At 41.1% G+C, this 23,821-nt stretch overlaps 1 protein-coding gene across 1 annotated transcript in view; it reads left to right on the top strand.

The window, feature by feature from the left end:
* The window catches only part of LOC109927125 (SS18L1 subunit of BAF chromatin remodeling complex), a 115,559-nt gene that overhangs the window by 47,728 nt on the left and 44,010 nt on the right, over positions 1–23,821 (top strand). Inside the window, exons 7-10 of the mRNA XM_020527031.2 lie at positions 1,082–1,183; positions 3,445–3,537; positions 8,641–8,760; positions 13,325–13,452. Of these exons, the coding sequence (XP_020382620.1) occupies positions 1,082–1,183; positions 3,445–3,537; positions 8,641–8,760; positions 13,325–13,452 (443 nt within the window). The remainder of the gene's footprint in view (positions 1–1,081; positions 1,184–3,444; positions 3,538–8,640; positions 8,761–13,324; positions 13,453–23,821) is intronic.

Below are 23,821 nucleotides of genomic sequence, written 5' to 3' on the forward strand. Positions count from 1 at the left end.
GAGGAGCAGGAAAGCTGACGTTTCGGGTCTAGACCCTTCTTCATAAAAATGATTCAGTTTTTCTGAAGAAAGGTCTGGACCCGAAACGTCAGCTTTCCTGCTCCTCTGATGCTGCTTGGCCTACTGTGTTCATGCAGCTTTACACCTTGTTATCTCACTTGACAGACGGGATTTGTCATGAGAAACTTGTTCGTCACCTTCCGTGTTTCCCATTCTATGACCTGATGGACGCCTGCTGCTTGATTTTGCTCAGGAAGGTTGCTCCTTATAGGGCAATGAGATGGAAGACAGGCAGCCGGTGGATTGAACTTGTCTTCATGGAGTCCTATGTGAGGTGCAGCTACATGGTTTCAGTCAGCCTGTGGGACTTTGTCAGTCGAAGGCTGTGTAGGGCATTGACGTTTGCAAGGACAGGAAGCCCTGGAGGAGTGTTGATCAGAGGGTTCCAGTTATGATGTGCACTTACATTCAGCTGAGTGTCAACAAGATGTAGTGTGTAATAAACTTTGCCAGACCGGAGCACCCTATCCTGTTCCAGAATGCAGAGCAAGTGATGACGTCAAAGTATTGTAGCATCAGTGTCCCACATTGATCCAAGTTTGTTCAGTAGTTTGTTAGTCAGTATGACAGCTATGACAAAAAACTGTGACAATATGGATTTTGAATGAAGAATAGCCTGCGTTCATTTGTTATTCACTCCATTCATCCCTTGAAACTTTTGTCTCGAGTTATCAAGACTGAGAATGTGAAATCTAACACTGTTACAAGTTGTACTGTGGACAATCAATTTGATTTTTTTTGGATGCAGTTTTGTCCATTGCTATATTGCTAACATAATGTGTGCCACTGGCATCAATTTTTAGATAATAATCCAATATTTAGTCCGTTGCCAAATGCTAATCCAATATTCAAAGAAATATTTCAGTGTATTTTGCATTTTAAGAATATTTCATTCTCTGTAATATTCATGAGTAATTTTTTGCAATAACAAAGGCTAATTGAATTGTCCTAGTACTGAAGATGACTTTCAAATTTCATCAAAAATTTATATCCTGATGGTTGTTCCTTCCCTCCTTTATAGGTTCTTCTCAGCAATACATTGGACAGGAAGATTACTATGGTGAGCAATATGGACATGGCCAAGGACCCACAGATTCCATTAATCAACAATATTACCCTGATGGTACTTCATTTTTCCCTTAGACTGCTAGCCATATTTGTAATATGAAGTATTAATCTAAGTGGATGAAGGTACTTAACTACCAATAAATCAGTTGGGCTACAACCTGCTAACTGGTGCATATGGAAATGGCATTGTGCTAAAAGTCAGAGAGATTTTTTTTTTGAGTTTTTTAATCTTAAGTTGCACTGTATGTGTGCTGTCAATATTTCTGAGAATAAAAATAACTTCTAATTGTTCAAATGTTAAAGAAAAAGATTCCACTCTTTAACAATCTTTCTCTGTATTTTATAAAGAATTTTAAAATAAACTTCGCACATACAGGGAATCTACCCTATTCGTTGTCCCAATATTCAATGTTTCACAAATATTTTCCTATTTTGTTAGGGAGCCTTCTTTGGCATTCATAGAACATAGAACATTACAGCGCAGTACAGGCCCTTCGGCCCTCGATGTTGCGCCGACCTGTGAAACCAATCTGAAGCCCATTTAACCTAAACTATTCCATTATCATCCATATGTTTATCCAATAACCATTTAAATGCCCTTAAAGTTGGCGAGTCTACTACTTTTGCAGGCAGGGCATTCCACGCCCTTACTACTCTCGGAGTAAAGAACCTACCTCTGACATCTGTCCTGTATCTATCACCCCTCAATTTAAAGCTATGTCCCCTCGTGCTAGCCATCACCATCTGAGGAAAATTCATTCGGCTGTTCTGTACTTGCATTATGCTGCTGAAAATTCATTCATAAATTATTGTGGGAAATAAATCCCTGTTTTCATTCTTTCACTATTCGTCATGATTTTCTGAAATGTCTCTCTGCGAATAGCAAGAACCCACTGTAGAACAAAATTGATTCTCTTTCGCTTTCAAATTTATGATATATTCACTGTAGCATATGCCACATGAGCCTGTTTTATTGAATAGCAAAGTTGCTGACTCTGCCCTCAAGCCTAATTCATTTTTCGAGGCTGCCTACCTGAAAGCCATCAATTCCTGCCTGGATCCTGCTAATAAAGTAAAATTAAACTAGTTTTCTAGCATGGAAATTTCAGTCTATTCCTCTTAGTGTTGAGTGTGTGGTATTCTCACCCATCGAGGAGGCAGGTAACCGGAGAGGTGGTGAGTTGTGGCTCTTAAGTGGCCATTGAACACTTAACAATGTTAATTTCAGAAGAGTTGAGAGAGGCTCCAGTGGATTTTCTCTCTTGTTTTTATTTCAAAAATATACTTTATTCACGAAAAATCTCTTTGTGTATATACGTTATCACGAAAGCAGTTCAGTTCTGTTTGATTGCATACCAAGTAAATAAACAAGACATTGGACTTTGAATCTATCTTTGAAAAAGAGCCCAAAGACCGCTTATACAATACTCGTATTTACATATACTTGAGGCGCTAGGAGGGTCTCATAACTGAACGGGCCCCCATTTACCTGCAGTGGAATGACCTCAGACCGTGATCTTTCCCCACTGCACCTCGGTGGCAGCTGCCCCAAGCTTTAGCGCGTCCCCCAGCATGTAGTCCTGGACCTTGGAATGTGCCAGTCTGCAACATTCGGTCAGGGTCAACTCCTTGTTCTGGAAGACCAACAAGTTTGAGGCAGATCAGAGAATGTCTTTCGTCGTATTGTTGGTCCTCCAGGCGCAATTGATGTTTGTCTCGGAATGCTCCCAACATTTTATTGCTGAGCTTGTGAGAAGTGGAAATGCACCCAACTATTTCCCCTTCTCACTCGCCACTTCTCACATCTTAGATGTGATATGTGTAATGATAGGGTGATATAGCAAGGAAAGAGGTTATTCAGCCCATTGTGCCTATCAATCAGCATTGACTGTATATTCTTCATGGCAATGTCTCTACCAATTAGAATCCGCCTGGCAACCAATCAGCACTCTCCTCTCATACAGGCTGAATGTTGGCATTCCCTTTAAATCAGTTTTCCTGTGAATTGTTCCGATGAGTTCAATATAAATGGCTTCAACAAAATGTATATTTTTCCAGTACTCTCCCTATAAGCATAATTTCAAAACACCAGATAATGAGCTCTATAATCAATGTTTGTGTATCAAAAATGTCTTGTGACTATTTCCATGTGATTTTTGGTGGCATAGTTCTATTTCGCCTTGAGCTGATTTTAGAAGGATGATTTAGAAAACTGTTTTGTTCAAAGATGATGTAGCATGATTTTAATGAAATGTAGCACTGTTAAAAAGTGTAAACTGATCCATTTCATTTTGTTTTTCGCAATATGCATTCCAGGCCATGGTGAATACGCATATCAGCAATCATCATATGCAGAGCAAGGTTACGAGAGGTCATTTGAGGAATCCTCACAGCATTACTATGAAGGAGGTAATGTATGCTTCTGTGCAGTAATACTTTGTAACTGTTGCACCAATGTGAAGCTCTGCTCTAATAGTAAATTTAAGTTTAGTTTGGGGGTAGTGGTCTCATCTTCCATGTCATGAAGGTTAACCAACGTACCATGCTATGGAAGAGTGGATTTGATACCTGCTTGGTCCGTATGATCACAAAAGAGTCCACGTGAAAAGGGAAGTTTAAAAAGAGTGTGTGCGGAATAGAAGTAGGTCAGTAAAATGTAACAGTTCAGCAGTCAGTAATGAGATACATTTGTGAATTTTCCTTCCATAAGACATAGGAACATAAGACATAGGAAACTGATAAAGAAGGTAAAAGCACATGGGATCCAGGGTAACTTGGCAAGTTGGATCCAAATTGGCTTAGTGACAGGAGACAGAAGGTGGTGGTCAAAGGCTTTTTATGTGACGTAAGGCCGGTGTCCAGTGGCATACTGCAGGGGTTATTGCTGAGTTATTGTCGCTTATTGATCTATAGCACTGAAAGTGTTTGGGGGAGTTGATAAATAAGCTTATGGATGACATGAAGATTGGCCGGGTGGTTGAGAGTGAGGATGAAAGCTTACTGGAGGATAGAAATAGATTGTTACGATGGGCAGATCAATGGCAGATGGAATATAACCCTGATAAGTGCAAGGTGATGTACTTTGGAAGAAGTAAGAAGACAAGGGAGTACTCAGTCAATGTAAGGACACTAGGAAGCTCAGAGGAACAGAGAGACCATGTCCACAAATCCCTGAAGGTGGTAGGGCTGGTTAATTGGATAGTTAAGAAAACTATTGGACGCTTGCCTTTACCAATCAAAGCATAGATTGTAAGAACAATGCAGTTATGTTGGAACTGTACAGAGTTTTGGTTAGGCTACAGCTGGAATACTGTGTGCCGTTATGGTTGCCATGCTATAGGAATGATGTGATTGCATTGGAGGGGATGGAGAGGAGATTTACCAGGGTGCTTGAAACAAAAAGAGAAATTGCTGGAGAAACTCAGCAGGTCATAGAATTATATAGCATGGAAACAGACCCTTTGGTCCAACTCATGCATGCTGACCACGTATCCTAAACTGAACTAGTCCCATTTCCCTGCGTTTGTCTGGCAAACATCTGTGGAGAGAAAGCAGTGTTAACGTTACAGGTCCAGTGACCCCTCTTCAGAATTTTTTTTTCACCAGAATGTTGCCTGAGATGCAGCAACTGAGATGCAGTCTAAGATCATAAGACCATAAGACATAGGAGCAGAGATTAGGATATTCCGCCCATTGAGTCTGCTCTTCCATTCAATCATGGCTGATAAATTTCTCAAACCCATTCTCCCGCTTTCTTCCCATAACCTTTGATCCCCTTGACATTCAAGAACCTGTCTATCTCTGTCTTAAATATACTCAATGACCTAGCCTCCACAGGCTTCTGAATTCCATAGATTCACCACTCTCTGGCTGAAGAAGTTTCTCTTTGTCTCTATTCTAAAGGGTCTTCCCTTTACTCCAAGGCTGTGGCCTTGGGTTCTAGTCTGTCCCACGAATGGAAACATCTTCACAACATCCACTCTGTCCAGACCGTTCAGTATTCTATAAGTTTCAATTAATTCCCCCTCATCCTTTTAAACTCCGTTGAGTATAGACCCAGGGTTCTCATATGTTAAGCCTTTCATTTCTGGGATCATTCTTGTGAACCTCCTCTGGACCTGCTCCAGGGCCAGTACATCCTTCCTGAGGTATAGGGCTCAAAATTGCTCACGATATTCTAAATGTGGTCTGACCAGAGCCTTTTAAAGCCTCAGAAGTACATCCCTGATTTTGTATTCTAGTCCTTTCAAAATAAATGCCAACATTGCATTTGCCTTTCTAACTATCAACTCAACCTGCAAGTTTACCTTAAGAGAATCCTAGACTAGAACTCCCAAGTCCCTTTGCACTTCAAATTTCTGAATTTTCTCTCCATTTAGAAAATAGTCTTTGCATCTATTCTTCCTACCAAAGTGCATGACCTCACATTTCCCCACGTTGTACTCCATCTGTCACTTCTTTGCCCAGTCTCCTAACCTGCCTAATCCTTCTGCAGTCTCCCCACCTCCTCAATCGTACCTGTACCTCTACCTATCTTTGTATCATTTCAAACTTAACCAGAATGCCCTCAGTTCGTTCATTAGATCATTAATGTATAAAGTGAAAAGTTGTGGTCCCAACACTGAGTCATGGGGAACACCACTAGTCACTGGCTGCCATCTTGAGAAGGACGATTTTTAACCCCACTCTCTGCTTTCTGCCAGACGGCCAATGTTCTATCCGTGCTAGTACCTTGCCTCTGACACATGGGCTTTAATCTTACTCAGCAGCCTCCTGTGCAGCACCTTGTCAAAGGCCTTCTGGAAGTCCAAGTAGATAGCTCTCCTTGGTCTAACCTGCTCGTTACTTCCTTAAAGAATTCTAACAGATTTGTCAGGCATGACTTCTCCATGATGAAATCATGCTGACTTTGCCCTATTTTACCATACACTTCCAAGTATTCAGAAATCTCTTCCTTCACAATGGGCTCCAAAATCTTACCAATGACTGACGTCAGGTTAATCAGCCTGCAATTTCCCGTCTTTTGCCTCCCTCCCTTCTTAAACAGGGGCGTTACATTAGCGATTTTCCAGTCCTCTGGAGCCCTCCCTGACTCCAGTGATTCCCGAAAGATCACCACCAATGCCTTCTCTATATTTTCAGCTATCTCCTTCAGAACTCTGGAGTGTAGTCCCTCTAGTCCAGGTGATTTATCCACCTTCAGACCTTGCAGTTTTTATAGCACCTTCTCCTTGGTGATGGTCCCCATACTCACCTCTGCCCCCTAAACTCCCTTGAATTTTTAGGATGTTATTCATGTCTTCCATCGTGAAGATTGATGCAAAGTAATTGTTCAGTTCCTCCACCATTTCTTTGTTCCTCATTACTACTTCTCCTGCGTCATTTTCCAGCGGCCCAATGTCCACTTTGGCCTCTCTTCTGCCCTTTAAATATCAAAAGAAACTCTTGCAATCTTCTCTTATATTACTGACTGGCTTACCCTCATATTTAATCTTCTCCCTCCTGACTTCTTTTTTAGTTGTCCTCATTGGTCTTTGTAGGCTTCCCTATCTTCTGGTTTCCCACTGCCCTTTGCTGCATTATATGCTTTCTGTTTTGCTTTTATGCTGTCCCTGATTTCCCTTACCAGCCATGGTTGTCTCATTCTCCCTTTAGTATGCTTCTTTTTCCTAGAGATGGATTTTTGCTGTGTCTCCCAAATTATTACTGGAAACTCTTGCCGTTGCTGTTCCACTGACTTCCCTGCTAGGCAGTCAATTCTGGTCAACTCCTCCCTCATGCCTCTGTAGTTGCCTTTATTCAACTGTAATACTGTAACATCTGATTCCAGCTTCTCCCTCTCAAATTGCAGGGTACATTCAATCATATTATGGTCACTGCCTCCTAAGGAATCCTTCACCTTAGGCTCCCTTTTCAAGTCTGCCTCATTGCAAAATACTAAATCCAGTATTGCCTGTTCCCTAGTGGGCTCCACCACCAGCTGCTTCAAAAAGCCATCTCATAGACATTCCACAACTTCCTTTTCTTGCGATTCACTGCCAACCTGATTTTCCCAGTCCACCTGAATATTGAAATCTCCCATGACCACTGTAACCTTGCCTTTCTTACACTCCTTTTCTGTCTCCTGATGGATCTTGTGCCCACATCCTGACTACTTTTGAAGGCCTGTATGTAATTCCCATTATGGTTTTATTACCTTTGTGGTTCCTCAATTCTACCCATTTGACAATGAAGAGAGGCTGGATATGCTTGGGTTGCTCTCTTTCGGGCAGAGGGACTGAGGAGGCATCTGTTTCAGGTGTACAAGATTGTAGGGGCATGGGCAAGATGAATAGAAAGCAGCTGTTCCCCTTAGTTGAAGGGTCAATAACAAGGGGGCATAATTTTAAGGTGATTGGCAGAAGGTTCAGAGGGAATTTGAGGAAGATGTTTTTTGACCCAGAGGGTGGTAGGGAGTCTGGAAAGTACTGCCTGGGACGATAGTTGAGGTGGGAAACCTCATAACCTTTAAACAGTACTTGGATGAGCACTTGAAATGGCATAATATTCAAGGCTATCAGCATCGTACTGAAAAGTGGGACCAGTGTAGACTTAGCGTAGTTTTGGTGGTACAGGGCCAATGGAGCAAAGGTCCTCTTCTGTACTGTATGATTCTGTATGAAAGTGGGAAGACCTCACCTTGGTGCAGTAACAGCTGCTATTCAAGGGTGGGTTGTAATGTACTGTTGGAAGCCCGCATGTAGTTTCAATAGCCCAGAAGATACTGTTTTTCACAATTACTTGGAGTATTTTATTTCGTGGCCCCTGTTTAGGGGTGGCTTTTAAACTTTTGATCGCACTTCAGATCCTGTTCTATGGTCACCTATGGGGGTGTGTGGATGGTGGGTGTGTTTGGGGAAGACTATGGGAAGATCGGTGGACCTCTTTGTGGGTCTGCTTCCAGGCTAGGGCAAGCTAGCCATTAATAGGTCCAGGCACCGGCTGGGGATTTGTACTGTATGCTCCTCCTCTGTGATTGCATTTGCCAGTGAGTGTCCATGGAGCATTGCAGTGGCTACTGGCACATAGAGGTCTTTCGGGACCAATGGACACCTCAGGAGTTGCGTTGCATAATTACCCTGGTAATAATATTTTGATGTGTTTCCATTGTAAGTTTGCAATAATCTGTTTTTTGTTTTGCTGCAGCGGCCTATCAGGGGCTGTGTATACCATGATTGTTTATTTAAAAAGGAGTGGAAAACATCAAAGCGCATCTTACATTCACAATGAATATTAAAAGTACTCATTCCACAGATGAGCTATCTGTCCCTGACATGCACAATGTAACACTTTCCAGCAGGGCCACTGGCAATCAGGATCTGCAATATCTTACAATATTGTGCCACAGAATTTATCTGGGCTTGGCCCAGGAATGAGAGTACCCTTAAATTGTTGGAGAATTTGTATTGCTTGTTTGTTTTTTTTTTGACAAGGGCAGTTAAGTCTGATATCCTGTTTCATTGTTATCTTTAGGAAATTCCCAGTATACCCAACAGCAGACAGCTTACCAGCAGGGACCAACCCAGCAACAAACTTACTCCCAACAGCAATACCCCACCCAGCAGAGCTACCCAGGCCAACAACAAGGATATGGTGAGTATGAGAGAAAAGTCCACAATTAATTGTGAACACTTAATTTGTGGTTAATGCATGATGTGCTAACTGACTTTTGTCATACCGTAATTTCCGAAACAAATAAACTAAGCAGCTGCCGGAACCCGGTCAGCAATTACCAGGCTGGCTTGATCTTACAATAATGCACTTTAAGAGTGCAAATTACTGGTCTAACATTGTGGATTGCCACATGCATTTAGCAAAATTGCACTGCACTGTTGACAGTATCTGATCTGAGCTTAACACCAACCAAATCATTCTCAACACATGTATGTGTGCCTTTAAAGCACCCGATTCATGGTTTATGTTGTTGCAACATTCATGTCTGCATATCTGACCTTGCTTGCGTTAATATAAAAACAACAGTGTAATTAAAGCCATTGCTCTGTCTCAGCCTCGCTGTTGCCCCAGTAGGTAAATCCAGGTAGGCAGACTCAAACACTGAAGATGAGCAAATGGTTTTACATTCACTAGCTGGGCCACATAAAACTCTATCAGATCCTGAAAACCCTCTCACTATTCCAGAATGCACAGCAGGGCAGGAAGGAAGTTAATAGTCTATACTTCACTAGGGTGAGTATGACCATTTTATCCCTTCTACCTCACACTCACAGGGCCACCCTTCACTCTAATTCTGCCATCACACATGCATCTCACCAAGTCCCATGGATCACAACCCCTCATGATTGCATACTACATGTCCATTCAACAGCTCGCACCCACTTAACCTCCCAAGCAGTTTGCTTCATACTGAATCACTGGGGCCATCTCACCACCTCTCCTGCTCGCACATCACCACCAACAGTTTGTCCATCTTACTGAATCCTTCCTTTTGTCTCATTGCAGGAGAAATAGTCTCCAGACCAGGCTGAGCGAACCAAAACATGGGGGTTGTTGGGGTATTAGACATCACGCTGCTCGCTCCTTTTGTGGAGGAAATGTTCAAGTTAGCTAGAGTGAAGCATAACTGCTCATTTTGGATCAGGGAGGATTCAAGACCCTACCAACCCAGTAAACTTCACAATGCTATGCAATGCTGTCCTCTCATTATCACCAATCCTAATTCGATCTTAACCTGCTCAAGCTTTTATTTATCTTAGATAACTAATTCCTCCTTTTATGCAAACACTAATGTCAACCAATAAATCTCAGCCAATAAAAACAGAACAGGAAATCCTCTGCTCAACCTCCACCTCTGAATAGGAAACCACAGATCCCTCAGAGGGATGCGCCAATAAGGCTTTCTACTGCACCAACTCAGAGACTTTCATCTCGGTGGTTACTCTCTTTCCGGGTTAGGTTTGGGCGCAAAATTTGGTGATCACATCACTGACACATCCCTGCAATTGGTCGATGAAGAAACGTCTCAGGCAATCTGAGAACTGTGGACACCAGGCACCTGCCAAGTCCCAGGCAGAAGGCAATCTCATTAATGACTTTGTGAAAATACACAGCCAGCCATAAGAACAGCAGATAGATTTGTCAGAGGCTGATTTGTCTGGACAAAAGGTAGAGGAAGACGGTGCTCAAGGAGCATGCAGGGAAGACGAGTTGAACAAAAGCTAGGACAAGCAAGCAGTGAGCTGCAATCACCAGGTAACTGCTCTGACGTTCATGTTAGGAATTGGCATGGTCCAGTTTCTAGGGCAAGGAGAGGAGAAATGGACATGGCAGAGAAATGAGGCAGGTTTGGTTTGTAATTAGATAAAAACGCATAGAAATAAGGCAACTGCCACTCAATAGTGAGATTCTGAACTCAGCATTTAAAGTTTGAGGAAAACATGAAAAAGTTTTCTCTTAATGTCCAAGTTCTGTTTCTGTTATTTCATTCTTGCCATATTTTCCCAATGTTTTCATATTGCCAATAGCATTCAAGAGATTAGAAGATTCCACCCAAGGTGTTTTTAGTTTATCTGATATGTCCACAATGTTACATGATCATACTGCAATTGATGCATTACTGCAATAATACGATAAGGTGCTCACTGGGAAATGTAATCAGGCTGTGACATGCCAGCACCTGGCTGTAACAGAGTCTGCATGCTGGCGCAGCACCTCGCTGTAGCAGACCCTGCATGCTGGCCCAATTCACATGTGGTTAACCACCGTTTGGTCATTTGTTTAGCAAGAGTAGCATTTCTCACTCAACCTTAGTTGCTCTTGAGAAGGAAGGCAAATTTCTGTAGTCCATGTGAAGTTAAAGGTCCAGTGATTTTGACCCAGTCTTAGTGAAGAAGCAACAATATAGTTCTAACTAAGGATGGTATGATCTTCTTAGGGAAATGATGTGATCCCATCCCATGCACTTAAGTCTTGTCCTTCTTGTTAGTAGAAATTGTGGATTTGGAAACTGCTGTTGAAGAAACCTTCTATAATCTATAATACGTCCAATAGTTGGTACTGACTTGATCCATGGTATGTCAACCATGCAGGTAGTAGATGTTTAATGTAGTGACTACTGAAACTTGCATTGTCATGGTGTAAAGCTTCCTCAGCATTGTTACATGGTAGTCAGTATCTCTGACTTATGCCTTGCAGATATATTTAGTGCAGGTGTTCTAATAAGTTTTATTTTTCTTTTCAACATTGTCCTTATAATGATTTTTGTTTCAAACTATTAGAAAATATAAATCAAAGCTATAATTTTGAACATTACATGACAATTGCTCTGAATAATACCTGTCTTCCTGGTTATCCACAGGTTTTTTGTTTATTTCAACATCTGATTTATTTAGTAGCATGACAGATTATCTTGTCAAGATAATAGTTGAGGAGGCCTCGGTAGTTTTAACTTTTGGACGTTGTGATGAGTTTGTACTTTTGTTCCAGATGGATGACCTAGGATGGACTAATTCCTTTTGTCATCTCTATCTCTTGTTGATAACAATTTGAGAGCAGCCTAAGGAAGGTTGCAAGTAACATATAGGTGAGATCAGAAGCCACACAATAGAGCTCATAACCAGATATCTGCTTCCATTTATCATTAACCATGTATTATCAACTGAGATTCACTCCTTGATGAAAATTGAATCTTCAGTGGAGATGACAGAAAGGTGCCTGAGCAATTGATAATCCTATGAGAAAGGGATTGTGACTCAACATAGAAAAAATAGAGGCTTCTGACCAGACTGTGGCAACAATAAAAATGAATTTTTCATGGAAAATGTGTCTTGATTTTATAAATGTATCATAACTCAAGTTTTTTTCATGAACAGTGAGTGTTGATTTAAAAATAGAACATCAAATATATAATAGTATGAGTCAGCACTAAGATAAATGCTGCAATTGACAATTGATGCTATAAACCAGATTAACTAGTTTGATCATTGTGGCGTGTGTGAATCTAACCACCTTTGAAGCTGTCTGATTGGGAGTTATATTCAGATTAATATGCATCAGAAAATTAGTCTAATGTAGAAATGTGAACACTTGTACAAGAAAATCTTGATTTGCGTTTTGATCCAAACTTTATTGATATGTAACCTAACTAAGATGTCACAGTTAAACTTCACAACAATCTCTATATACATAACCCATAAAGTGAGAAATACGAGTTCAAAATGTTAAGATCCCTAACAAAGTATGCAGACATACCAACTGTCTAATAACTCCTGATGATTCAGGTATATAATGATAATTTTTTCAAGATGAGTTATTAAAAGTGATCTGACATTTCCTATAACTTGGAGATTTCCAGTTGGCAACTGTATAAGTTGTACTTTACAGGTCTTTTTTCAGTTGTTCTAATCAACACAGAAAATACATTGAACCATGCAACAATTTTTTTCTCAGACAACTTCACTCAAAATTAAACCTAGTATGCAGTCGGTAACAAAGGGAACCTATAGTGTGGTGTAATGTCCCTACCTCTGAGCCAGGAGGCTTGGATTCACATCCCATCTGTTCCAGAAGTGTATAATAATACCTCTAAACATGTTGACTAGAAAACATCTATACTCAGTGACCAGGGAAGGTTGAACTTCACATCTAAATGCATTTTTAAAAAAAATCTCCTAACCACTGGTTTGAAGATAGTATGATCTGAATTAACATTACCCTAATTCATGTGCTGATGTGCTCAGTAATCAAAAGGATTGTAACAAAGGCTGAGCTTGTCCTCCTTTTATCTTTTCCTAGCCTGGGAATGCTGAGGCCTTTGTTCCATTATTGTTATTGTTGCCATGGGTGAGATTAGTTACTTCAGTGGGCCCGCAACCTTGGTGTGCATTGCCTAGTGCCACATCACATGGTGTGTTACCTTTCTGAGCCATTGGGAACTTGTATATGGTACCTAATGTAATATCATACCTACAAGAGGTGCTACAGTTTTATCGTGGATGTGATATACACGTCATGCACAAGAAAGAACTCGAGCATTAACATTCAATATGCTTATTTGATACATTATAGGATAATTGTTTTCATAGCAATCAACAATGGTATGTTCCTTTCAAAAAATTCACTGCATTTCCTGAAATTTCTGAGTTTGTAAAGAAGCAAAAGGAGCCAGCTGTGTTATTAAAAACATACTGTAACATTGCAGGTCCGACCCAGGGAGCTGCTTCTCAGTATCCAGGTTACCAACAGGGACAGGGACAGCAATATGGAAGCTACAGAACCGCTCAACCAGGGCCCTCAGCTCAGCAACAGAGGCCTTATGGATATGAACAGGCAAGAGAGATCATCCCGTGATTTACTTCATTATACAGCTTTTTGTTAATCATTTTGTCATTTCCCATATTACAACAGTGAATACACTTGGTTGGCTGTAAAGCGCTTTGAGACATCTGATGGTCATATAAAGCACTATCTAAGAAATAAACTTTATTTCAAGGCAAGGCAAACCAATGGAGTTTCACATGTACACACCTCCTCCCCCACCCCACACCCGTTCCTCTCCCCTTCCCAATCTCACCCTCCCAAGAGACTACCTTATCAGAAATGTTTGGCTGTTTTCAAAACCAGATAAATTTTTGTTACAAAAATAAGATTGTGCTATGCACAATTTCTTAACTGTTTAATGGAATTCATACTCTGTCATCCAGCAACGAGAACAAATTAATATTTAATCTTGATGTTATTTTTAAAAACCCTGGTTTTGAAAACCTGTAAATTGGGGGAGGGAAATAAAAGTGATTCACTGTGCAATGGTTGCTCCTTCAAATTCTAAAATCAGAACCCTATGATTATTTCAATTGTAAACATCCAGTACATTTCTAGCATCCAAAATGTTGTGTGTTTAATGCATTACCTTTTTTTTAAAAAAAAGACTCCTTTGTAGTATTGCTGCCATTCGTTCTAAGCTGTCATTTTTTAAACCAAGAGACATGTGGTTTTCTTCTTTTTACATACAAATCAAGAATTAACCCTGAATTCTGAATTGCAATTATCATGGATATTTTGTATTTTTTTAAATTAAGAACGCCTGGGGAAAGGACAAAGACTAACATTGCAGCCCACCAACACTTTTAAATTAAGTAGATAAAAAGCTGTAATATATCTGGATGTGGTAATCAGTGACTCGGGTTTTCAAAGTCCAGATGTTGTGAAATAGAATGTTAAGAATTTCCATTGGTTTGAGGTCCCAGGAAAGGTTGAGATGAATTGAGAGAGCACACCTTGAGCCTTTGTTTCTGCTCAGAGTGCAGGAAGAGTCAGTGCATGGAAGAGGTGATTTAGGGCTCTAAGGGAACCCAAAGCAGAAGCTTATGGAGTGCAGTTATTATGTTAACATTATTTCTAATGGGAAGAGGGGGGGAGAGAGAAAGAAGTTTGAATTTAGGCGACAACTGTCGGTTGTCAATGAGGCTGATTTTTCCTATCAAAATGAACATATTGGGCTGGATTTGAAAGGATCAGCAGTAGGTAATATGGTGCCACTAGCCTCTGTGCCAGTTTGTTGTTGTGACCCTGACCCTGAACCACCTTGATTAGAACGTCTTTGAACAGGCTCAGCTGTCTGTTGGCAAGCAGTGGGCAACCAATGGAGACTAATTGGTGTTAGTTAATGGACTTTCAAAGGCTCTGTTTCTGCGCCATGGTGTGATCAGGTCTGATGGGCATCGGGGAAACTGAAAGATTTTGTGAGGGACTGCACCCCCAGACCCGTCACAGTCACTGAGGCATCAGATAGGTTTGCCCTCCGTGATCATGATGAGGTAATGGTGGCTTCTTAAAACGTAAAAATGAACTCACTCTCATCCCCATACTGCCTGGAGATTTATATATCAGCATTTCAGTTAATCGCAGAATGCTGAAGAGACTTTCATTGACCCTTCACATTTAGGAGATCATGCCCTGCCCTTTCCCTGTTGAATGGCGAGTCCCCCACTCCCTCTTCGTTAATTAGCCACAGAGGCTGTGATGGCACTGTCTAATGCTCACTATGCGAAGATGGGAAAAGGATTAAATCCCAAGTCTAGATCCCAATCCTGATTCAGAATCTGTCCCATCTTTAGACAAGCCTAGAAAAGTACTTGCTTGGTAGAAAATGGGCCAGGGAGAGTTCGGGTCATGCCCCTTGTCTCAAAAAGACACTGTGACATTTTTCTTTCAGTCACCCTTTCTGTTTTGTGTAAATGACGCCAAGGGAACAGGATTATTTTCTTTTTCTCTCTTGGCCTGTAACGTTTCCAATTTGTACTGCTGTTGGAGGAGTGAAAATGGGTGGTGTTCAGGTTGTCAGGGAGCCTAACCGACCACCTCTCCCTCTTTGAACCTATCCAACTGTTGGCTCGTTTTGCCATTTGGTCAGAGCCAAGAATATTTGAGGCTCTGTCTTTTTAAAGTCATTTTAGGTGCTTCAGTGAGTGCCTTGCTGCAACACCACATCTTTTTCATGTCCCACAGTGGTAGCTTTTCTCTGACTAGCAGAGAGAGAGCTGAGAAATTGCTATATATGCATGTTATTGGCCTCAAGCTTGTGAAGTGTGCTGTAGTCATGGTGGGACTAGACTGATAAAACAGAAGTCCTACTCTGAACCACTCTCATAACAATCTTGAGGTAAAAGTTTTTTTGCTATTCTTCATTTTCTTAAGCAGTACACAAGAGACATACAAGAAGAATCTATCTGGACAAAGTGAAAATATTTTGAGCTTTGATAGTCATTTGCTTTACCAGAGTTAGTGAGACAAGGAAATGTTTACATGTTATTGTATTCTATTATGTATGACGTAATAGCTCAAGGAATGCTCATGATGCTGTGGTATCATTTGTGATTAAGGAAGATGATTGTGTCTATCTGTGGGCTAATACATGTGAACTGGCCCAGATTTCTGATTGGTACCCATGGAAGACAGCTTGTCAGCTCTCAGCAGCTTGTCTGCAATCTGTAACTTAATCCAGCTACAGAGTTGAGACAGCATATGATGCTAACCCTACGGGTTTCAGAAAATGCAGAGTGCTCTAAAAGACTGCTGGCATGGAGGGTTTTCCACACAAAATGAATGTTTTAAAATTAAGTTGTTGGTGGGCTATGAGCCAATGTCATCAAATGAGCTCAGGGTATTGACTGAACAGAGCTTGCGGAGAATTAGAATATGTGCAGCAGAGGTTTGAATGAGCTAATCTCAATGAGGGTAGGAGATGGGTGGTTGGTCAGCACAAGAAATGAATCTGGCAAATAGCTGATAAGTTTGATATTATGCATGGTCAGAATCAAAGCAGAGTACCTCCAATGTTTGAATTGCATTGATTCCAGTCCATGAATGTGCTGTTACAATACTATTAGTTGGGGAGGATCTTAAGCCAGTAATGATGAAGCAATAGTAATATATGCCATAGTAAGAATTGTTACTTTTAAAGACTGATTATTTCTAAAAAGAAATTCAAACCTCCAATGAATGACTGAAAGGATCACACCACAAGATTTCGACTGTAAGATGATTACTGTAATAAACAAGCTAAAAGCATCATTTAGTGGAAGTCTCCCACCCTGGGCATACTTATTCTGCCCCTTAAGTGGATACTCAATTCTCCAGGAACCAATACAAAGATATTTTCAGTTCCATTCTCATTTCCCAGCCAAATAACTTCTACTCCCTAAGCTGAATTTTAGATTTCTTCTTCTAGCCAAAGCTAGGCAAATATCCTTGCTTTGTTTAAACTCTCTCAAACTCAATCATTTTAATCTGACTATGAGCTTCTGTTCACTGCCTGCATGGAAGAAAGTAAAAACTTGCTGGCTCTCCCTCTTTCTGCTGTCTTCCTCTCTTTCTCTTTCCTTTTTGGTTCTTGCAGATTGACTCTGACTCTGTCTGTCAAGTTCACTGATAGTTCAGAAACACCTTCCACCTGATCCAATGGGGTTTCCTGTGGACTCTTTCTTTCTCAAAGCCAATCCCTACGGCAATGTGACTCATGGACCTTGCATCCAGGTAGAAATGCTAACTAGTTTGCTTTAGACTCTTAATTCCATTCTATTTTGAAACTAAATTAACAGCTTAAAGGATAACCATTTACAAAACCTGACATTCCTAACAACATTCTGTTTTCTGGACATCGATAATTTATCCAATGTCATCACAGTTACTTGGGTCATTTTATACAGATGTGACTATCTTGCACTTTTGCTTTCCAAGTTGCACTCTTCTTTGGTCTACCTTTAGTTTTTAACAATGAAGCTGCCCAAGCTTGTTGTTGGACAGAGTTCAGAACAGGACACATGACTCCCTTCATTCCTCCATCTTACCTTAAATTAAAAAATCTTTACTGATGCACAACACTCTTTGAAACCCCATTTTTGCAACAGAATCCTGTGTAAATTGGAGGGGAACTTTGACATGATCTTGTTCCAATGTGCTTACTGCCCTTGTACTTCTATGTGATAGAGGTCAGGGGTTTGGGAGGTACTCTTTAGGTAGGCTCAGCGAGTTAATGCCCTGCATCTTGTAATTATTACATGAAGTGAATATTTAACATTGATAGGGTGCTGACCAAATTGCATTGCCCTAGATGATGTCGAACATCTTCAATGCTGTAGAGATGAAGATCACTCCATCGTACTCCAGACTTGAGCCTTCTAGAGGGTGAACAGGCTTTGGGGGGTCAGGAGATGAGCCACTCACAACAGAATATGTAGCCTCTCACTTCCTGTTTTTGCTTTCTTTCCTGGTACTGCTGTTTCTGTGAAATGGTGACCTCTCGGATGTTATCAGGAGTTTAGACATTGCTAGTTCTGGAGTACAGATCATTGTTATTGTTGGCATGTTGTTGGGGACCTTCATTGTTGTTATATCTACTGCATTCATCTATTTCTTGATAGCATGTGGTGTGAATCAAATTGGCAGAATTGTTGATGTGAACCTGAGGACACATCTGAGATCGGTCATTCCCTCTGCATTTCTGGCTAAAGGCAGTTCTATGTGCTTCAGTTTTTTCTTCTGGACTTGAGTGCTGGGCTGTGATGCCATTGAGGATGAGAAATCTCATGGATCCCTCTCCTCTTGTTAGTTGTTTAACATATACCACTTTTCTGACTGATTTTGTAGGACTGCAGATCTTTAATCGGATCACTTACTTAGCTGTGCCTGGTTCCATTTCATCCAGTCTCTTTGCTGAGGCAAATTAGAAGGGAATTCAGGCTTGGCCACAATTCTTAACCGTCCTTTGAATATTGGAATAATGTGAGAGAACTAGAGGACTGTAAATGATATTATTCAAAAAAGGAAGTGAAGGATAAACCTGATGTCAGCCATTTAATGTCAACAGTAGTAAAACTAGTAGATACCGTTGCCAAGGAAAAATTAATCCTCTGCTAGAAACCTATTAAATAATAAGCAGCAGTTAGTGTTGATTTTTTGAAGGCATATGAAGCAATAGATAGGGTTGATGAAGATAATACAGTAGATGTTGTATACATAGACTTTGAAAAACTTCTGATAGAAGTACCTCATTTGTTCAGAGAATAGAAACATATAGCATTCAACGAATGGTGGCAAAGGAGAGGAAGCAGAGGGGAATGATCAATATTTATTGCATACATGGAAAGAAGGATGAAATGTGGTTTGTTTTCCATGTAATATATAATTGACCTGGATTGGGTGTAAGGAGAACAATTTTAAGATTTGTGGATGATCCAAAACTTGCCAAAGTAGTTCATCGTGAGTAAACAGAATAGTGGCAGAATTCAAGGGGGCATAAACTCAATGGTGAAAAAGGAAAGGCATGGCAGATGTAATTTACCACAGATAAGTGTGATGTGATACACTTCGGGCGAAATAATATGCAAAGACAGTATAATCTAACAGCATAGTAGTTGGAAGGGTACAAGAGCAGAGAAAGCTTGACGGTACAAACTCTTAAATCCTTGAAGCTGCAGAGAGTTGATAAGGTTAAGAAAATGTGGTATCTTAAATAAGGAATTAAATACAAAAGGAAGAAGTCCAACCATGCCTTTTAGAAATATCTGGTTAGATCTCAGCTGGAATATTGAATCCAATTCTGTGCACCATGCTTTAGAAATTTAGGTATTGAGGCTCTGGAGAGTGTTAGGAAGTGATTTCCTAGGATAATAGAATTATAGATTCCTTAGTTTGGAATCAGGCTATTCAGCCTATCGGGTCCACACTGACCCTCCAAAGAGCATCCCACCCAGACCCCATCCCTGTAACACTGTGTTTCCCATGGCTGACCCATCTAGCCTGAAAATCCCTGTACACTTTAATTTAGCATGGCCAATCCACCTGACCTATACATGTTTGGACTGCAGGAGGAAATGGGAGCATCCGGAGGAAAGCCAAGCAGACCCAGGGAGAATGTGCAAACACCACACAGACAGTCACCTGAGGGTGGAATCAAACCTGGGTCCCTGGAGCCATGAGGCAGCAGTGCTAACTGCTGAGCCACCATGCCACTCTAGATGATACAAGAGATGAGAGGTTTCAGATATGTTGTGAGATCAGAGAAACAGGGATTGTTTCCCTTGGAGCAGAGTAAATGGGAGGCCGAATAGTGACGTTCAACATCATGAGTATTTTCATCCAGTAATTAGGGATAAACTATTTCTTCTGGCAACGGGGTTAGAAATCAAAGATTATATGAGATAAAAGAACTATAGTGAAAATGAGGACATTTCCTTGCAGATTGAGTTGTTAAGATCTGGAGTGCACTACCAAGAAAGTGTTGGGATTAGATCCCATTAGAACTTCCAAAAGACAATTGAACATGTACTTGAAGAAGACGAAGTTTCGGGAATGTGGGGTTTCAGACTAAATTGAACACTTGTTTCAAAAAAGTGGCACAGGTATGATGGGGCAAATGGCTTCCTTGTACACTGTAAGATTCTGTAATGCCTTAATTTAGCGTATACACAGTCCTGTGTTGTGGCTTCACCAGACTGACTGCTGAGTTTCAGGTATTCCTTATGTTGGTCCTGGTGTGCTTCTCTCTCTGTACACATTAAAACAGGGTTGTCTGCCTGGCTTGATGGCAAAAGTAATGAGGATTTGTTGAGCCATGAAATTAAGGATTGTGGTAAAAGTCAAATTTGTTACGGCTGCTGTTGATGGCTTGTGTTGCCTAATGAATGCCAAGATTTGAGCTGCTAATTTTGTGCTAAATTTAACCCATGTAGCACTGTGGTATTGCCATACCAAATGATGAACGGTGCTCTCAGTGCAATTATACAGATCAGTGGTTAGATGACATAAAATTCTAGTGTGATACATTGTATCTTGCCATTTATCCCATTGTACCTACATCTGCTGTTTGCAAAAGATGTAATTAGACCCACTTGCCTCTCTTTCTACACAACAAAGCAATTTTTTTTTCCATTTATCCAATACCCCTTTCAAAATGATAACTGAATTAGCTTCCACCACCATATCAGGCAGTGCATCATAGATTGTAATGCGCAGCATATGTCTTTCTCTCCTTGCATAACCTCTAGTTCTTTCGCCAATTACTTTTTAAATCTGTCTCCCATGGTTACCAACACTTCTGCCAGAGGAAACTGTTTTATTTGCATGTTTGTGAGATGTGGGTGTCTCTAGCTGGGCCAGCACTCATTGCCTTTGAGAAGGTCCTAGTGAATAGCCTTCCTGAACTGCTGTAGTCCATGTGATGAACAGGCACACAGTGTGGAGATGCCGGTGTTGGACTGGGGTTGACAAGGTCAGAAATCAGAGAGCACCAGGTTAGAGCCCAACAGGTTTATTTGAAAACACCAGCTTTCAGAGCCTCACTCCTTCTTCAAATGTTAACATGTGAAGAAGGAGCGAGGCTTCGAAAGCTTGTGTTTTCAAATAAACCCGTTGGACTCTAACCTGGGTGTTGTCTGATTTCTGACCTTATACACACAGTGCCATTAGGAATGCATTCCAGGATCGGGGCAGCACAGTGGCACAGTGGTTAACACTGCTGCCTCACAGTATCAGGAATCCAGGTTCAATTCCAACATTGGGTGACAGTGTGGAGTTTGCATGTTCTCCCCGTGTCTGCGTGGGTTTCCTCCGGATGTTCTGGTTTCCTCCCACAGTCCAAAGATGCACAAGTTAGGTAGATTGGCCATGTTAAATTGCCCTGTAGTGTCCAGGAATGTGCAGATTAGCCATGGGCCAAAAGAAAAAGCTCCATGTGGGGTTACAGGTATAGGGCAGGGGTTGGATCAGTTGGGATGCTTTTCAGAGAGGTTGTGAAGAATCGATGGGCCAAGTGGCCTCTATTTGCACTGTAGGGATTCTGTGATTCTATGATTTTGAGCTAGCAACATTGAAGGAACAGTGATTGAGTTTCAAGTCAGGATGGTGTCTGATTTGGAGGGGTGGTTAGAGATAGTGGTTCCCAAATGTCTGGAGGTGGATGCCGTAGGTTTGGAACAGCCTGTCAAGTGAGGTTTGGTGAGTTGCTGCAGTGCGGCTTGTATACAGTACACACAATGTCTGGAGATGGTGGAGGGAGCAACTGTGTATAAAATGGCAGATGGGGCACCGATCAAGAGGGGAAACTGGCTTGTTTGGATGGTGTTGAGTTTCATGATTTTTGTTGGAGCTGTCCCCAATCAGAGGATTGAGAGTATCCCATTTGCAACCCTGACCTGCTTATGTAGATGGTGTCCAGGCTTTGAGGAGTTAGAGCATGTTACCCAATACAGAATTCCCAGTCCTTGATCTACTTTTGTAGCTACAGTATTTGTGGGGCTGCTTCCATCTGATTTATGGTCAATGGGAACCCCCGGACTGGTGATAATGGGGAATTCCGTAAGGCTTGCTACCTGTAGATATGGACTGTTTCAACGTCAAAGGAGTTGTTAATGATATTAGATATTGTTCAATCATCAGTGGATGTCTCTATTGTTGATTTTATGGTAGAGTGGAGGTTATTAATGAAGCAGCTTAAGGTGGTTGGGCCTAAGACACTACTCTGAGTTTCCACTTGATCTATCAAAACCCTGCAAGGTTATGCACACCTCTATTAAACCTCCCTTTTTGATCTTCCCTGCTGTAAGAAAAAAGTACTCCTATATCTTTAGTTTCTCCACATCACCGAAGTCTATCATTCCTGGTACCATCCTTTGTAAATTTCCTTTGCACCCCCTGAAACCTCAAGATCCTTTCTGCAGTTTGGTGCCTACCATTGACCAGAATGCTCCAGTTGAAATTTAACCAGTGTTTTCTAACAGTTTAGCATAACTTCCTTGCTTTTGTAATCTATATCTCTACTTGTTAAGCCAAGAATCGTGAATGCTATTTCAAAATTGTTTTCGCTATTTCTCCTGCACCTTCAAAGCTTGTGTTTGCGCATCCCAGGTTGCACTGTTCCATTAAAATTGAACCATTATGTTTATATTGCCTCTCCTCATTCCTCTTGTTAAAATTAATCACAACTTCTCTGTGTTTAAGTTATCTTCTACAAGTCTTCCCATTCTGCCCATCTCTGCCCTAGAATTATGTTACTGTATTTACTTCTCAATGTGTACTACATTGCTATGTTTCCTCTGACAGGCTTTGAGGTGGTGAATTTCTTACCCACAGAATTTCCAGCCTCCAATTTGCTTTTGTAGCCATAACATTGTATGGTATTCCGGTTAAGTTTCTGATCAATGGTGGTGCTCAGGATGTTGATGGTGAGCCATTCAACAGTCGTGATGCCATTGACAATCAAAGGGTTAGTAGTTGTTGAACATCGTCATTGTCTAACAATCTGGGTGGCACAAATGTTATTATGTATTATCAAATGCCTTTGAAAGTCCTTAACCTTCTGTATTATTTCATTAAAGAACTCGATCAAATTCATCAAACGTGACTTGCCTTTCACAAATCCAAGCTTGCTTTCAAATACTAGCCCATACTCTTCCGAATGCTGATTCATTTTGTCCCAGCTTGCTGGCTTTAAAGATTTCCTCACCACCATCATTTCTCTGACTGATCGACAGTTACTGGATTTATCCTTTCTCTTAGTGAAAGAATTTTCGTTGGTTCTGTGTAATGCAGTGTGGAAGTGGTCCCAATCATTTCACATGGTAAATATCTCACAGTAAGATGTGGAAGACCCACGTATCAAAGCTTGTTGCTTTCTGAACCAAGTTGCTCCAGTTACCATCACCTAGGAAAATGAAATAAATCCAAGATAGCCTTACATAGCCTGCCCTGTAAACTGTGTTCCAAACAACAGCTGAGTAATACAAGACAAAATGGTAAAAATACTGAGTAATACAAGCTGCAACTGCGTAGACAGAAGCAGCATTAATGAGCAGAATGTGACTGATGTTGGGACTTTATTTGGATGATGAGCACACACTGGCAGCTGGACTGCATTGGCAATTTCCCGGACTTGCCCCCCTAATTGGTCACCGCCAGGCGAGCACTGCAACCTGTCAACACGGATCATAGGGCTGGCAGCTCTGAAGCCTCAGCTGCTGCACTGGGAAGCATGGATGCTGCCAGTGGAGGCTGGGGAACATGAGGGCACCTCAGCATAGAAGAGACCAGGAGTAAGTAAACGATTTAATTTTAAAGATCGGATGGCCAAGGGTAGTAGGCCTGACCAATTGGTGGAAAACCCTCCAGTGATAATGTTGGACCATGGGCATATTATTTGCTG

This window comes from Rhincodon typus, chromosome 19 (genome assembly GCF_021869965.1).
Source record: "Rhincodon typus isolate 14 chromosome 19, sRhiTyp1.1, whole genome shotgun sequence".
Classification (NCBI taxonomy): Eukaryota; Metazoa; Chordata; class Chondrichthyes; order Orectolobiformes; family Rhincodontidae; genus Rhincodon; species Rhincodon typus.